Source organism: Pristiophorus japonicus, chromosome 5 (assembly GCF_044704955.1).
Source record: "Pristiophorus japonicus isolate sPriJap1 chromosome 5, sPriJap1.hap1, whole genome shotgun sequence".
Lineage (NCBI taxonomy): Eukaryota > Metazoa > Chordata > Chondrichthyes > Pristiophoridae > Pristiophorus > Pristiophorus japonicus.
Window position 1 is genome coordinate 182,513,906 of NC_091981.1, and position 16,505 is coordinate 182,530,410.

Here is a 16,505-nt window from a genome sequence, read left to right on the forward strand (position 1 = left end):
AATACCAGAACAAGGACTGAGAAGGAAGTGTAAATTAGAGTGGGTGAATTCAATGCCAAATCAAGTGAATTAATGATAGAAAAAGAAACATTAAATTATGAGAGCAAAGAAAAAAAATTAATTAACAAGTTTACATTTTTAACATTTCCAATAACAATTAAAACTTGAGGGCACTTATTCCTTGGAAGGCATACAACTAAATGGGATAGAGGAGCAAAGAGATCCAAGGATACAGATGCATAAACCATTTAAAATAGCAATGCAAGTTGATAAGGTCATTAAAAGTACAACGTTCTGGGGTCCATTTCTAGAGGAACAAAATACAAAAACAGGGAGCTATATTAAGTTTATATAGAACCTTGGTTATGCCACTATGGTTACAGTTCTGTTCTCCATACTACAAAAATAATATTGAACAACTGAAGAAATTGCAGGAAGATTTACAAAGATGTTACTAGAATTGAAAGGATGCAATATCAGAAAAGTTTGAGCAGGTTGGATCTCTTTTAGAAGACAGAGATGAGACCTGTAGGGTGCTTTAAAATTATGAAGGGGTTCGATAAGGTAATGTGGAAAAACTATTTCCACTTGTAGGTGTGTACAGAACAAAGGAGCATAAATATAAGATTGCTACCAGCAGATCAAATAAAAACATTCAGAGGAATTTCTTTATACAGAAAATGGTGAGAATGTGAAACTCACTGCTTTGAACTAATAATCTAGAGAACATGAGTTAAAATCCCACCATGGCAGTTTGAGAATTTGAATTCAGTAAAAAAAATAGGAATACAATGTTGGTATCTGTAAAAGTGACCATGAAGTTGTTGGATTGTAGTTAAAACCCAATTAATTCATGCATGTCATCTAGGAAAGGAAACCTGTTGTCTTTATCCGGTCTGCTCTATATGTGACTCCATCAGTATGGTTGACGCTCAATTGTAACAAATAAATCAGTGGTTCAAGAAGAAGGCCCACCACCACCTTCTCAGAGCAACTAGGGAAGGGCAATAAATGTTGACCATTTCTGAGAATGAATAATGAAGAAAAAGATTGGTTGAAGCACATAGCATTGGCACATTTAACAGGGGGCTCACTGTCTGCATGCCAGACACAAGACTCCCAAAGCAAGCGCTCTACTCGGAACACCTTCACGGCAAACGAGCAAGTCTTCCTCGATTCTGAGGGACTGCCTATGATGATGATGGGCTTACATGAAGGAGAAAGGAATAGAGAGACATGGGGGCAAGGTTGGAAGAGATAATTAGAGTAGAAGGCAGCTTGTATGGAGTTTAAACACCAGCATAATCAGTTGGGATAAATGGCTTGTTTCTGTATGTAATTTTATGAGATCTTCACCATTTTGGGAAGACGAATTGCCCAGCAGAACCAGAGATCAGTTTACATTTACACATGTGGCGTAATAAGCTTTTTGAAGTATATTTATGTTTATTAGATCTGAGTCAGTCATTGTATTGTGTGTTTTCAAAACATCAATACAATTTTTCCATACTGGTTAACACCAGTGAAAATGTCCCTTCAACAAATTGCATTAGCAGTGTGTGTGTGAGAATGATCTAATTTCCTCTCTGGCCAATTTCTTCCTCTCCTGAGGGTCACGATTCCTGGCAGGTTGCAGCTCCATTTTGTCCAATTGGCCATTATTCATGTGTAAACCTTGATATGGAGTTATTTTCTCCAGCGTACATCACAGTTGAGCCTGATCTTGCCCTGGCCTGACTTCCACAAACATTGACACTTCCAGCAATGATCATAGGAACATAGGGGGAGAAATTCAGGAGCATCCTATTTAGGGCGTTAACTTTTTAAAAGTTGAAGAAAATAGCGGCAGGTGCTAATGCTTTTCAACTTTAAAAAAATTCAGAATTTTCGCTCCAGGAAAGAAATGGAGTGCTTAATCAAGCGCTCCACTTCCTCCTTGGAGCACAACAGGATGCAGGCGGGGCGGTAGGTGTGCAGCGCTGCACAATGGGCCATATAGCGCTGCCGTGTTGGAAGGCTCCTTCCCTCCCTTAAAGAGAAGGGCTATCACTGCAGGCTCTGCACGGGAAAAACTCACCTGGTCCCCTATGGCAGCTGCGATCCAGCCCGATCAGCCCAATGCACTGCAGCAGAGTGCTGGGTTGATCAATCACAGGCGAAAAGGATCTAAAATAATTGACAGAGCATTTTTGAAATTTGTTCACTTAACTTGGCCATCTCGCCTTTAAGTATTGTCTCCGAAGCACCTGTTCTGCCAATGAACATCTCCTGCAGCTGCCGTGTTTTCGCAAAGGGCAGAACTGAAGTTTGGGTCCAGAGCGCTACCAAGGTGATGCGCACAGCGATGATGTCACGATCTTCGGGCGAAGGAGATCGGAGAGCAACATCCTACCACGGCCGCAAACCTCCCGCCAAATTTAGCAGAAGTCGATTGATACGCTCATAATAAAAGATGAATCTGAGTACTGTATACAATGAGCAAGTGTGACCGTAGGTCCTTTAATAAGACTCCAGAGTGCAGGTACCTCGTGGGTGGCCTGCTTATATACCATGCTCCCAAGGGATGCTGGGATCCCTTGGGACTCCAACAGGCAGGCCCTCTGGTGGTAGTGTAATACAGGTTACAAAGGGTTAAATACATAACATCACTCACCCGTGAAGTCAATAGTACACTTATTTAAAAGGTGAGATGATCTGGGGCTTTTCGCTCCCTTGTTGATCGTCTCGGTACAAATGCGAGTGTGGGTGAGTTGGTTGGTTCTTCATTGGGCTGCTGGGCAGTCGGCCTTGCTGGGCTGCTGGGGATGGTGAGTTCGGCTTCGTGGTCAACCATGATGTCAGTTGCCACTTGTGTGTTTGTTGGAGGGTCAAAGTTGGTGGTGTCTTCTTCAGGTTGTTCATAACTGTTGGTAAACCGCAATTTGATTTGGTCCAAATGTTTTCTGTACATTTGTCCATTGGCCAATTTGACCTGAAGCACCCTACTCCCCTCTTTGGCTGTGACTGTGACAGCAAGCCATTTTGGACCATGTCCATAACTGAGTACAAACACAGGATCATTGATCTCAATATCATGTGATAAATTTGTGCGGTCATGGTACACACTTTGTTGATGCCACCTGCTCTCCACGTGATCATGGAGATCAGGGTGGACAAGAGAGAGCCGTGTTTTTAGTGTCCTTTTCATGAGCAGCTCGGCTGGGGGAACTCCGGTGAGTAAGTGGGGTCTGGTGCGGTAGCTGAGCAGCACTCGGGAAAGCCGGGTCTGCAGGGAGCCTTCCGACATATGTTTCAAGCTTTGCTTGATGGTCTGAACTGCCCGTTCTGCCTGGCCATTGGATGTGGGCTTGAATGGGGCAGATGTGATGTGTTTGATCCCATTGAGGGTCATGAATTCCATGAATTCAGCACTGGTGAAGCACAGCCCATTGTCGCTGACTAGGACATCAGGCAGGCCGTGCGTGGCAAACATGGCTTTCAATAGTGGCCATGGACGTGCTTACAGACATTATCACACATTTAATCCATTTTGAGTAAGTGTCCACGACAACCAAAAACATTATGCCTAGAAATGTTCCCGCATAGTCCACGTGGATCCTTGACCACGGTTTGGAGGGTCATGACCACAAACATAGCGGTGCTTCTCTGGGTGCATTGCTCAGCTGAGAGCAAGTGTTGCACTGGTGCACGCATGACTCTAAATCTGAGTCGATGCCGGGTCACCACACATGGGATCTGGCTATGGCTTTCATCATTACAATGCCTGGGTGGGTGCTGTGCAGTTCACAAATTAACGTATCTCTCCCTTTCTGGGCAAGACCACGCGATTGCCCCACAACAGACAGTCCGCCTGCAGGGACATTTTGTCTTTGCGCCTGTGGAACGGCTTAATCGTCTCCTGCATCTCCGTTGGGATGCTGGACCAGCTCCCATGAAGGACACAATTTTTACCAAGGAGAGTAAAGGATCCTGGCTGGTTCAGGTCCTGATCTGGCAGGCCGTAACGGGGGACTTTTCGTTTTAGAATGCCTCCATTACCATGAGCAAGTCCGCCGGCTGTTCCATTTCCACCCCGGTGGTGGGCAATGGCAGCCGACTGAGAGCATCTGCGCAGTTCTCTGTGCCTGGTCTGTGGCGGATTACATAGTTGTATGCCAACAGCGTGAGTGCCCATCTTTGGATGCGGGCAGAGGCATTAGTGTTAATCCCTTTACTCTCAGAGAACAGCGATATGAGCGGCTTGTGGTCAGTTTCAAGCTCAAACTTGAGGCCAAATAAGTACTGATGCATTTTTTTTACTCCGTAAATGCACGCCAGAGCCTATTTTTCAATCATGCTGTAGGCCCTTTCGACCTTCGACAAACTCCTGGACGCATAAGCGACCGGTTACAAAATCCCCGATTCGTTACCCTGTTGTAACACACACCCGACCCCGTATGATGACGCATCGCAAGCTAGCACTAATCTTTTATAAGGGTTATATAGGACAAGCAGTTTGTTTGAACACAACAGATTTCTGGCTTTCTTAAAGGCAGCCTCTTGTGAATTCCCCCATACCCAGTCGTCTCCCTTGCGCAGTAGCGCATGTATGGGTCCAAGCAGGATGCTTAACCCAGGCAGGAAATGACCAAAGTAGATAAGGAGTCCCAGGAACGACCACAGCTCCATCACATTCTGTGGTCTCGGCGCGTTCTTGATGGCCTCCATCTTAGCGTCGGTGGGTCTGATGCTGTCTGCTGCGATTCTTCTTCCCAAGAACTCGACCTCCTGCACCAGGAAAACACACTTCGAGCGTTTCAACCTCAGCCCCATGCGATCCAACCGACTAAGAACCTCTTCCAGATTCTTCAAGTGCTCAATGGTGTCCTGACCTGTAACCAGTATGTCGTCCTGGAAAACCACAGTGCAAGGAACCGACTTTAGCAGGCTCTCCATGTTCAGCTGGAAGATTGTCGCGGCCGACCGAATCCCGAACGGGCATCTCTTATAGATGAACAGACCTTTGTGCGTGTTGATGCAGGTGAGGCCTTTCGAAGACTCCTCCAACTCCTGCGTCATGTAGGCTGAGGTCAGGTCCAGCCAGGGTCGCAAATAGGTCGTCTGCGTTGGGTAGCGGGTACTGGTCCTGTAGCGAAAAACAGTTAATCGTTACTTTATAAATTCTAACCGTGCCGTCCTCTTTAAGTACCAGGACAATTGGACTAGCCCACTCATTGAATTCCACTGGTACGATGATGCCTTCTTGCTGCAGCCTGTCCAGCTCAATTTCAACTTTCTCACGCATCATGTACCGCCTGTGCCTTGTGGTGGATGGGTCGTATACCGCGAACCAAATGGATCTGCACTTTCACCCCCGAGAAGCTTCCGATGCCTGGCTCGAACAATGATGGGAACTTGCTTAGAACCTGGGCACATGAGACATTGTCGATGGACGAAAGTGCTCAGATGTCGTCCCAGTTCCAGCGGATTTTTCCCAGCCAGCTTCTGCCAAACAATCTGGGGCCATCCCCTGGTACAATCCACAGTGGGAGTTCGTGTACTGCTCCGTCATCGGAGACTTTGACTTCTGCACTGCCAATTACAGGGATTAGTTCCTTGGTGTAAGTCCTTAGTTTGGTGTGAATGGGGCTGAGCTTGGGCCTATGTACCTTTTTGCCCCAAAGCCTGTCGAAGGCCTTTTTACTCATTATGGACTGACTCGCACCCGTGTCCAGTTCCATAGATACTGGAATTCCATTTAGTTCAACTTTCAACATTATTGGTGGACATTTCGTAGTGAATGTGTGTACCCCGTACACTTCTGCCTCCTCGGTTCGAGTCTCCAATTCAGCCTGATCCACAGTGGATCGATTTTCCTCTGCAACGTGGTGGTTTGCACGTTTTGCAGGGTTTGCAGCTCGCCTGCACATTCGCTGGAGGTGTCCCATTGTTCTGCAACCGTTGCATGCATAGTGTTTGAAGCAGAATTGATGGGGCCGATGATCAGTGCCAACAAGGTGTTAACTGACTCGTATTTATGATTAATGGCGGACTCTGGGTCATCTGAAGTCGGGCAGCAGCAGCCGGTGTGTATGTTTTGCCTGGAAAACGATGTTACTTTATGCACAGTACTGGCCGAAACTTCTTTACTCTGCGAAATCTGTTTGGTGTTGTCGCTGATGGACATAAATGCCTGGGCTATCGTTATGGCTTTACTTAGATTCGGAGTTTCAGCAGTCAACAGTTTGCGAAGGATTGCCTCATGGCCAATGCCCAGTACAAAAAGTCTCTAAGCATTTGTTCTAGGAATCCCTCAAATTCGCAATGATCTGTGAGGCGCCTTAGTTCGGCGACATAGCTCGCCAGTTCCTGGACTTCCGATCGTTGACACGTGTAGAACCGATATCTCGCCATCAAAACGCTTTCCCTAGGATTTAGGTGCTCCCGGACCAGCGTACACAATTCTTCATAGGATTTCTCTGTTGGTTTTGCTGGAGCCAGGAGATTCTTCATGAGGCCATAGATTGTTGCCCCACAGACAGTAAGGAGGATCGCCCTTCATTTGGCAGCATTCTCTTCCCCTTCCAGCTCGTTGGCCACAAAGTATTGGTCGAGTCTCTCCACAAAGGCCTCCCAATCGTCCCCTTCTGAGAACTTCTCCAGGATACCAACTGTTCTTTGCATTTTCGAGTGGTTGTTCGTTACCTCGTTGCCAATTGATACGCTCATATTAAAGGATGAATCTGAGTACTGTGTACAATGAGCAAGTGTGACCTTAGCTCCTTTAATAATACTCCAGAGTGAAGGTACCTCGTGGGTGGCCTGCTTATATACCGTGCTCCCAAGGAATGCTGGGATCCCTTGGGACTCCAACAGGTAGGCCCTCTAGTGGTAGTGTAATACAGGTTACAAGGGGTTAGATACATAACATCGATCATCTCGCTTGGTCGGTAAGTGCTTTCCATCCCATTATCGCCCCCCCCCCAGAGGTGATGACGGGAGGCGCTAAGGAGGCCAATTTCTACACCATAGAAACAAGAGTAGGCCATTCAACCCCTCGAGCCTTTTCTGCCATTCAATTGGATCATGGCTGATCTGTATCTTAACTCCATCTATCTACAAAATCACTTTATAGAGATCAAATGTGGGAACCCTGGCTGACTTTTTCTTCTCTGACCCACAGGCACTGAAGCCAATTATAGTTCTCCTACTGCCACCCCAACTGGGATCAGCTAAGTCAGCACAAACCAGGGTACAACCCTGGGACATTCCTGAACTGAAAGGCTCTGTTACTTACATAGAAACATAGAAACATAGAAAGTAGGTGCAGGAGTAGGCCATTCGGCCCTTCAAGCCTGCACATCATTCAATTTGATTATGGCTGATCATACAACTTCAGTATCCCATTCCTGCTTTCTCTCCATACCCCTTGATCCCTTTAGCCGTAAGGGCCACATCTAACTCCCTTTTGAATATATCTAATGAACTGGCCTCAACAATCTTCAGTGGTAGAGAATACCACAGCTTCACAATTCTCTGAGTGAAGAAGTTTCTCCTCATCTCGGTCCTGAAAGGCTTACCCCTTATCCTTAGACTGTGACCCCTGGTTCTGGACTTCCCCAACATCGGGAACATTCTTCCTGCATCTAACCTGTCCAATCCTATCAGAATTTTATATGTTTCTATGAGATCCCCTCTCATCCTTCTTAAACTCCAGTGAATAAAGGCCCAGTCGATCCAGTCTCTCCTCATATGTCAGTCCAGCCATCCCGGGAATCAGTCTGGTGAACCTTCACTGCACTCCCTCAATAGCAAGAATTCTTTCCTCAGATTAGGAGACCAAAACTGCACACAATACTCAAGGTGTGGTCTCACCAAGGCCCTGTACAACTGCAGTAAGGCCTCCCTGCTCCTATACTCAAATCCCCTCGCTATGAAGGCCAGCATGCCATTTGCCTTCTTTACTGCCTGCTGTACCTGCATGACTATCTTTAATAACTGATGTACCATGACACCCATGTCTTGTTGCACCTCCCCTTTTCCTAATCTGCCGCAATTCAGATAATAATCTGCCTTCCTGTTTTTTCCACCAAAGTGGATAACCTCACATTTATCCACATTATACTGCATCTGCCATGCATTTGCCCATTCACCTAACCTGTCCAAGTCCCCCTGCAACCTCCTAGCATCCTCCTCGCAGCTCGCACTGCCACCCAGCTTAGTGTCATTTGCAAACTTAGAGATGTTACATTCAATTCCTTCGTCTAAATCATTAATGTATATTGTAAATAGCTGGGGTCCCAGCACTGAACCCTGCAGCACCCCACTAGTCATTGCCTGTCATTATGAAAAGGACCCGTTTATTCCCACTCTTTGCTTCCTGTCTGCCAACCAGTTCTCTATCCACGTCAATACATTACCCCCAATACCATGTGCCTTAATTTTGCACACTAATCTCTTGTGTGGGACCTTGTCAAAAGCCTTTTGAAAGTCCAAATACACCACATCCACTGGTTCTCCCTTACTGAATATACTTGCTGATCTTTAAGGGAGCCAGAATGATCAGTTTTAAATAGAACCGACATACATGGACACTGTTGTCTGATAAAGCAATAGATTTCATTAAGTTTGTAAATGGAGTAATGCACAGCGATATCATTGCCAGCAATCGTAACTTTATAGAAAGCTAAGTTTCAACTTGGGATAAAAAGTGCCAAAAAATTGCAATTCAAAAATTACATGCAATTTTTTAGGGCTTGACAGTGTAGCTGCAGGGAGGATGTTTCCCCTGGCTGGGGAGTCTAGAACCAGGTAGAACCAGGGATCACAATCTCAGAATTAGGGGTCGGTCATTTAGGACTGAGACGAGGAGAAATTTCTTCACTCAGAAAGTGGTGAATCTTTGGAATTCTCTACCCCAGAGGGCTGTGGCTGCTCAGTTATTGAGTATATTAAAGACAGAGATTGATGTATTTTTGGATATTAAGGGAATCAAGGGATATGGGGACAGTGCAGAAAAGTGGACTTGAGGTAAACGTTCAGCCATGATCTTATTGAATGGCGGAGCAAGCTTGAGAGGCCAAATGGCCTACTCCTGTTCCTAATTCTTATGTTTTTACGTTCTTATAATACGTAGAATTACTTAGAAATTACAACACAGAAACAGGCCATTCAGTCCAATCAGTCTGTGTTCGGTATTTATTCGCCACATGGACAGCAGTCCTAATTCCATGTACCCACTCTGATCTCTCTATTCCCTTTCTTTGAACCACATATCTAACCTATTCTTAAATGGCATGGTCTCTGCTTCAATCACTAGGTCTGGTAGTAAATTCCACAGCATCACAGCATGTGCAGTGCATGCCTGAACCCAGAACTTGCGAGAATCCTACAGGCATGTGTGCATCTCGTATGCACCATTCGGGGCCGCAAATTCAGCACCAATATCCATTCTCGTGCAAACTTTTCCAGTGCTAACATTATATAGATTGATCATTGTACCAGAGAAGGGTGACTATATGTTTCAGAACAGAGATTGCCTGTAAGCTTCTTTCTGTGATGATATGTATGGTGCATTATAAAAACACCCAAATGTAGCTGTTCAACTTTTAATTTCTCTTTGATGGAAGAATGTTCATGCATTATTAACTCTTCAAGCAATGTGGACCAGTTTACTTGACCAAATGTTAGGAACCTGTGGGGACTGCAAATGAAAATGCTCTTTGCAGTTCTTTTTTGCGTTTTGAAGGTGAACAATGTGCCAAAGATTGATTGAATCACACTGTTATTTGCCATTTGATTAGCTAAATAACTGACCTTAGTCTGGCTTTTGAATAATAATTGTGGAAAATCTGCGCTGATTCAAGATTAATGAAAACATTTCAAGTTACTTTTTCCCTGTGATTTATGAGTGATTTACATTGGATGAAAATATGAATGTCTTTCCATATCTGTAAAAACAGCAACCAATGACTCAAAGAGATACCAATACTGGCCAAGAGTTGCCTCTTTGGGCGCAATCGGTGCAAATTGTGCTCAAAATTGTGCTAGTTTTACAAAGTGGTTTCAGCTCAAACTCATTTGCATATCGCTGAACATAAAATCTTCCATGAACTAGCACAAACGGGCAGCGTTATAGAACATAATAAAAAAAAATACTTGCATTAAAAAATATTCTTTGATATATTTAACACTGGTACCTGGTGTAATTTTATTAATACAGCTGAAAATGGATTTATCAGTAAAAATAAGCATTTTTAATCAGAGTGTCAGTTCACCTCCTGTGAGTAACCAGTTTTTAAATAACTGAAAATTACTTAACAAAACCATACAGAAACATTTACTAATTATATTGGTGTGTTTAGTAGTCAGTTTTTAAATAAGTTAAAAAAATATATAATTAAAGCTTTTAAAATGAGTATCCTTATACCGTAAAAAAAATCAGCTTAATTTTTACAGCCTCTTTGAAAGCCTACAGATGAGCATTATTAGTGGAAACTTGCTGTGGCCAGTTTTGTGCACAGGCCCAGTTTCCCATGTCATGTTTTTTAATATTAAAACAGAAAAAACTGTTCTGACAAAAGGTCATTGACCTGAAACGTTAACTCGGTTTCTCTCTCCACAGATGCTGCCTGACCTGCTGAGTATTTCCAGCATTTTCTGATTTTATTTCAGATTTCCAGAATCCGCAGTATTTTGCTTTTGTGATATTTTTTAAAATAGTGGAAAAGATCATGTAAACTCGATTTGTGCTGGATGTAATTTGCGCTTGCAATTCCTCGATCTTTTGCGCTGGTTTAGCCAATTTTGGGCGAATTGCGCTGGAAGAAACTAACGCAATTATTAGTGGAAACTCTAGGCCATTAGCTCGGCTCCAAATATTAAACCTCACTCTCAATATTTAAAACTTCATGAAACAATCTACATCATCAGAGTTTTTTTAATGTTAGGATAAAATTCATTAAAAGTAAAGTAAAATTTGTAAATATGAGAAAGGCCTGGATTTGATTTTATAGCGCAGTCCAGTGTCAGCTGTGGCTCAGCAGCAGCATTCTCACCTCGGAGCCAGAAGGTTGTGGGTTTAAGTCCCACTCCAGGGACTTGAGCACAAAAACCTAGGCTGACACTCCAGTGCAGTGTTGAGTGAGCCCTGCACTGTCGGAGGTGCTATCTTTCGGACGAGATGTTAAACCGAGACGTTAAATCAAGGCCCTGTCTGCTCTCTCAAGTGGACATAAAAAATCCCATGGCATTATTTCGAAGAAGAGCAGGGGAGTTATCCCTGATGTCCTGGCCACTATTTAGCCTTCATCAACATAACAGAAAATAGATTACCTGGTCATTATCACATTGCTGTTTGTGGGAACTTGCTTGTGCGCAAATTGGCTGCCACGTTTCCTACATTATAACAGCAACTACATTTCAAAAGTACTTCATTGGCTGTAAAGTGCTTTGAGACTTCCGGTGGTCGTGAAAGGCGCTATATAAATCCAAGTCTACTTTCTTTCCTTCCATGTTTAGTTTGCTCAGACTATTAGTAAGATTAACAGTGTTTGCTTTGTGCTCTTGCCAAATACGGCTCCAAAATCAGCACAATTATGACTGACTAAATAGTTACTTATGACATTTGATCCTTCTGTAGACACCAGTTTGATTGTTTAAAACCATACACTAATAAGGATTCAACAGTATGAGGTTTCTTTTGCCAAATAATCAGCAGCTGAGATTGCATAACAGTTTTGAGAGTAGATTGGCAAAATATTCCTGAAAAGGTTGCAAAGTGAACAATTATTTCTGGTGCTGGATTCAGTTGTGACAAAATTCAAGATCTTTCCCATTTTATTAAAAATGTTGTGACCACTATGAGTCTTTACAATGAAGCCATTTTCCTCCTTTCCTGTAACAAAGATTAACAATGTCAGTCTTTGAAGTCAGAGTTTTTGATAAATAAATAAATGTATTAATCTAAAGTGGTAAGAGAAAGATTATTAGTAAAAATGAGAATGTATGGAAATGGAGGTAATCTTATGACACGGGTTAGAAATTGGTTGGAAGGCAGTGATAAAGGGAATGTATTCTCTGATTGGTAGGATGTGACAAGTGGTGTTCTCCAGGGATCTGTACCAGGGCCTCAGCTTTTCACCCTATATATCATTGACTTGGATGAAGGATTAGATAGTTGTATATCAAAGTTTGCAGATGACACTACATTAGGAAGCACAGTAAGTTGTGTGGTTTGGAGCAGGAAGTTACAAAGGGGCAGATTCTCATTGGAACAGAGGAGGTTAAGAGGAAACCTCATTGAGGTATACAAAATATTGAGGGGATATAGTGGATAGCAAGGGCCTATTTCCATTGGTGAAGGGGTCCATTACAAGGGAGCATAGTTTTAAGCTGGTTGGTGGAAGGTTTTGATGGGGGGGGCTTCTTTACGCAGAGGGTTGTGGGGATCTGGAACTCACTGTCTGGAAGAGTGGTGGATGCAGAAATCCTCACCTCATTTAAAAGATGGTTCGAAGGGCACTTAAAGTGCCGTAACCTGCAGGGTTACGGACCTAGAGCTGGTAAGTGGGATTAGACTGGATAACCTCTTGTTGGCCGGTGCAGATATAATGGTAAGTACTGCAGGGAATCGAATACGGCCAGGGTGACTAGTTTTGATCGCCTGGATGGGTCGAAGAGGAATTTTCCCAGATTTTTTCCCCCAAATTGGCCTGGGGTTTTTATCTGTTTTTTCCTCTCCCAGGAGATCACATGGCTCTGGTTGGGGTGGAGTGTAGAATGTTTCGGTGTAAGGGGTGTCGTTGTTGTGTGGGGCGAACTGGTTGGGCTGGGTGCTCTTTACCTTTCCGCCATTGTTCATTATTCATAGGCTTATATGTAACCTTCAGGGCTGCTGACCGAGTATCATGCGATTCTTTGTCAGCTGGCACGGACATGATGGGCTGAAATGGCCTCCTTCTGCGCTGTAAGTTTCTGTGTTTCTATTAAGTGGGCAAAATTGTGGCAGATGGAGCTCAATGTGTGGAAACATATATATTTTTTATTCGTTCTGGGATATGGGCTTTGCTGGCAAGGCCAGCATTTATTGTCCATCCCTTATTGCCTTTGAGAAGGTGATGTTGAACTGCCTTTTTGAACCGCTGCTGTCCATGTGGTGAAGGTACTCCCACAGTGCTGTTAGAAAGGGTATTCCAGGAATTTGACCCAGCGATGATGAAGGAACAGCGATATACTCCAAGTCAGGATGGTGTGTGACTTGGAGGGGAACTTGCAGGTGATGGTGCTCCCATGAGCCTGCTGCCCTTGTCTTTCTAGGTAGTAGAGGTCGCAGGTTTTGGGAGGTGCTGCCGAAGAAGCCGTAGCAAGTTGCTGCAATGCATCTTATACATGGTACACACTGCAGCCATGGTGTGCCGTGGTGGAAGGAGTGAATATTGAAGGGGGTGGATGGGGTGTCAATCAAGCGGGCTGTTTTGTCCTGGATGGTGTTGAGCTTCTTGAGTGTTGTTGGAGCTGCACTCATCCAGGCAAGTGGAGAGTATTCCAACACACTTCTGACTTGTAGATGGTGGAAAGGCTTTGGGGAGTCAGGAGGTGATACACTCGCTGCAGAATATGTGAATATGAGGTCATCCACTTTGGATCTGAGAGACTATGAGCAGTGCACACAACTTTCATGCCCAAGTGGGAGCCCTGAGGCCAGCTCAAAATTGGGCCTTGGGCCTTGTTAACATTAGTTGATTCAGTCGCCAGCATCTGCCATGACTCCACAGACGGCGCACCCATTTTAAAAGATGAATTTTAGGCTACTTGCCTTGTCCGAAGGCATGTCCTGGGGTTGGGATGTAGAGCGGCAACAGAAGGAGGCTGATACCGAGTACTGTGGAGTTGGGGCATCCATCCTTTAACTACTAGCTCCACAGGAACTTTTAAAGAAATTATCATTAAAAAAAATGGAACCTTTTGGTGGCAGCCGCTGCTTCGGCTACAGTGGCCAGTGAAGGTTTACAGGCTGGTTCCTGCCCCCTGCTCCGCTCTGCTACATGTGTGGATTTGTGAAGGGTAGTCATGTCTGACTAATCTAGTTTCTCCATTGTCAGAATCAAGTATTCCTAGGTAAGCAAAGCATGCTATGTCAAAATGAAGATCACTCTGCTATGCCCTCATATAGGGCCCAAATTTCCCCAACCTCTATTTCCGGCGCACTAACCCGAGATGCGCCGACTTTGAGCGCTCAAAACGCCGCCAAAAATGTACTCATGATTCTGGCTGCTCTGCTGTGTGACCCGGGTCCTGGCGCGGTGTATATAGTGCAATGGGGGGGGCGGAGCTACAGCCCTGCGCCGAAAACAGTGCCGGCAGCTGTCCACATGCGTGGTGGAGTCTGCGCGCATGCGCAGTAGCTCCTCGCTCTCCCAGCGCGTCCTGCAGGCTGTGAGCGGGACCCAATGCTCGCCGCCCCTATCCCTGGCTGAAGGGATGACCCGATGTTCGCAGCCCCTATCCCTGGCCGAATGCTCTCCCGCACCGGCCCACGAGCTATTGAACAGATGGAAACCTGTTGTGCTAACTTATTTCTGGCAAAAATATGGGGAAGTTGTTTCTATTTTACATATCTTTTTGGGAGTATCTTGGCATACAGCCTTTGGAGCCAATTGGAGAATGGAAACATCGCTCGGTTTAATTTGTTTTAGGGAGATCCCTGTACAGTTAAAAAATGATTGTGAAGGAGACCTGTAAAAATGTGCAAAGTAATGAGTGACATGAAAAAGCCCTGTACATGTAAATAGCTGCTTGTGTTGTTTAAACTACTGTGATTGTGTGTTTGCAGAGTTCCTTTATTTTCTTTTCATTCCCATAAAACTTTGTAAGTCTTGATGCTTTAGGTGGATGTCTTCTCCGCTTCCTTCTATTTTTTATTTGTTATTGAATGCTTTTTGTGCTTTATTTAGTGCTTTGTAAGTCTTGGTGCTTTAGAATGTACTAACTTATGCTGATTTCTTAACTCTCCGCAAGGGTTTTCTATGCGGCCACAAGTGGCCACATACGCTGGCCTAAGTTAGTTTGGAGCAACTATTAGCTGTCCAAACTGGCTTAAATGGCCAAAACGGTTGGTAACGCCTCCTTTTGAAAAAAAAATAAAACTAAAAAAAATCCTAACTAACTCAATTACACTGGCACAAATTAAATGTGCAGAATGGGGATTTTTAAGATACTCCAGAGAAATAAAGCTGCTCCAAAAAAATACAGAGCAACTCCTGGGCAAATTTGGGCCCAATGTATCTTTAGCTGTAAATCAGTTGAGTGCTCTCTATTGTGCCAGCATAACATTTTCATTTGGCTCATCAGCTATGTATTTGTCTTCAGTTTTGTGCCATGGGTCCATGCCCACTGAGAAATAGATTGAGACTGCCCAAAGTAATTTCATGCGTGATCATTATTTCCCAGATATTAAAGCAGTGTGATAACCCATTGCACCAACTAGACACTTTTCTCTCAATTTCGAAGAAAAAGAACAAGGCCATACAAGTCCAAATATTAAATAAAATACTAGATTTCTATTTTATTTCCTAAACCTGAGTTAGCAATGATTCAGTGAATTTGTTTAGCTTAAAAATTATGGTAACATACTCACTGACAAACTGGTCATTAAAGTGGTTAAAAACACAAACAGAATTACATTAAATGCACAAATAAGTTTCACTTGGACTTAATCTGATGTGTTTTTCTCTTGTCCTGTTAGGTTATTTGGAGCCACGTACTTTACCCAGCGGAGGTCTTTTCCCTTTCATTCAGAGTCTTTTTTGTGACGTTGGTTCCAAATGTCAGAGTAAGGAGTACACAGGAGCAGAGACTGACTCTCGCAAATCCAGGTACTAGACTCCAAATGCTGTCTTTGTTGCATACCCAGAAGGAAAAAACTTGAAAAAACACTTATTATAAATAAATACTTTGGTTATGATGTAATTTTCATAAATATACATTGGGCTGGATATTAACTTGGAGGCGAAGTGGGGTCGGGGGGGCTCCTTTGAGGTTGGGAAACCCAGAAGAACGGGTTTCCCTCAGATCCTGCTAATTTTAATGGCAGAATCTGATTAGCATTTTTTATCTCTGTTTCCCGGCCGCAGCCAGCCAGATTGAGAGGCTGCCTAGCTGTCGGGCGGGAAGGCCTTCAGTTCCAAATGTCAGAGTAAGGAGTACACAGGAGCAGAGAATGACTCTCCCAAATCCAACCGGGGAGAGAGGGATCGGAAAGGTTGGATGGGGTGTGACGAAGATCGGAGGCTAGAGGAAAGATTGGGGTCTCGAACAGGAGAGACATCAGAAGAGTCGGGGGGAATCAGAGACCTTGTGGAGGAGATTGGAAGGGTCGGGGGTGTCCAATTGCGGGGATTTGGTGAAGCAGGTAAACTGGATCCTGTAGGTAAGTGGAACGGCACTTAGCCCCTAGATCCAGCAGCCTTTGCTTCCCTTTCGACACCGAGTGTCTCAGGTCCAGAAAAATCAGCCGGCCAGGGTTA

The 16,505-nt window shown here is 44.3% G+C and overlaps 1 protein-coding gene across 1 annotated transcript in view; it reads left to right on the forward strand.

Annotated features, from left to right (window-relative positions):
* LOC139264540 (ATP-binding cassette sub-family A member 13-like) overlaps positions 1-16,505 on the forward strand; it is a 417,853-nt gene that overhangs the window by 1,979 nt on the left and 399,369 nt on the right. The window contains exon 3 of the mRNA XM_070881155.1: positions 15,725-15,854. Coding sequence (XP_070737256.1) covers positions 15,725-15,854 — 130 coding nt within the window. The remainder of the gene's footprint in view (positions 1-15,724; positions 15,855-16,505) is intronic.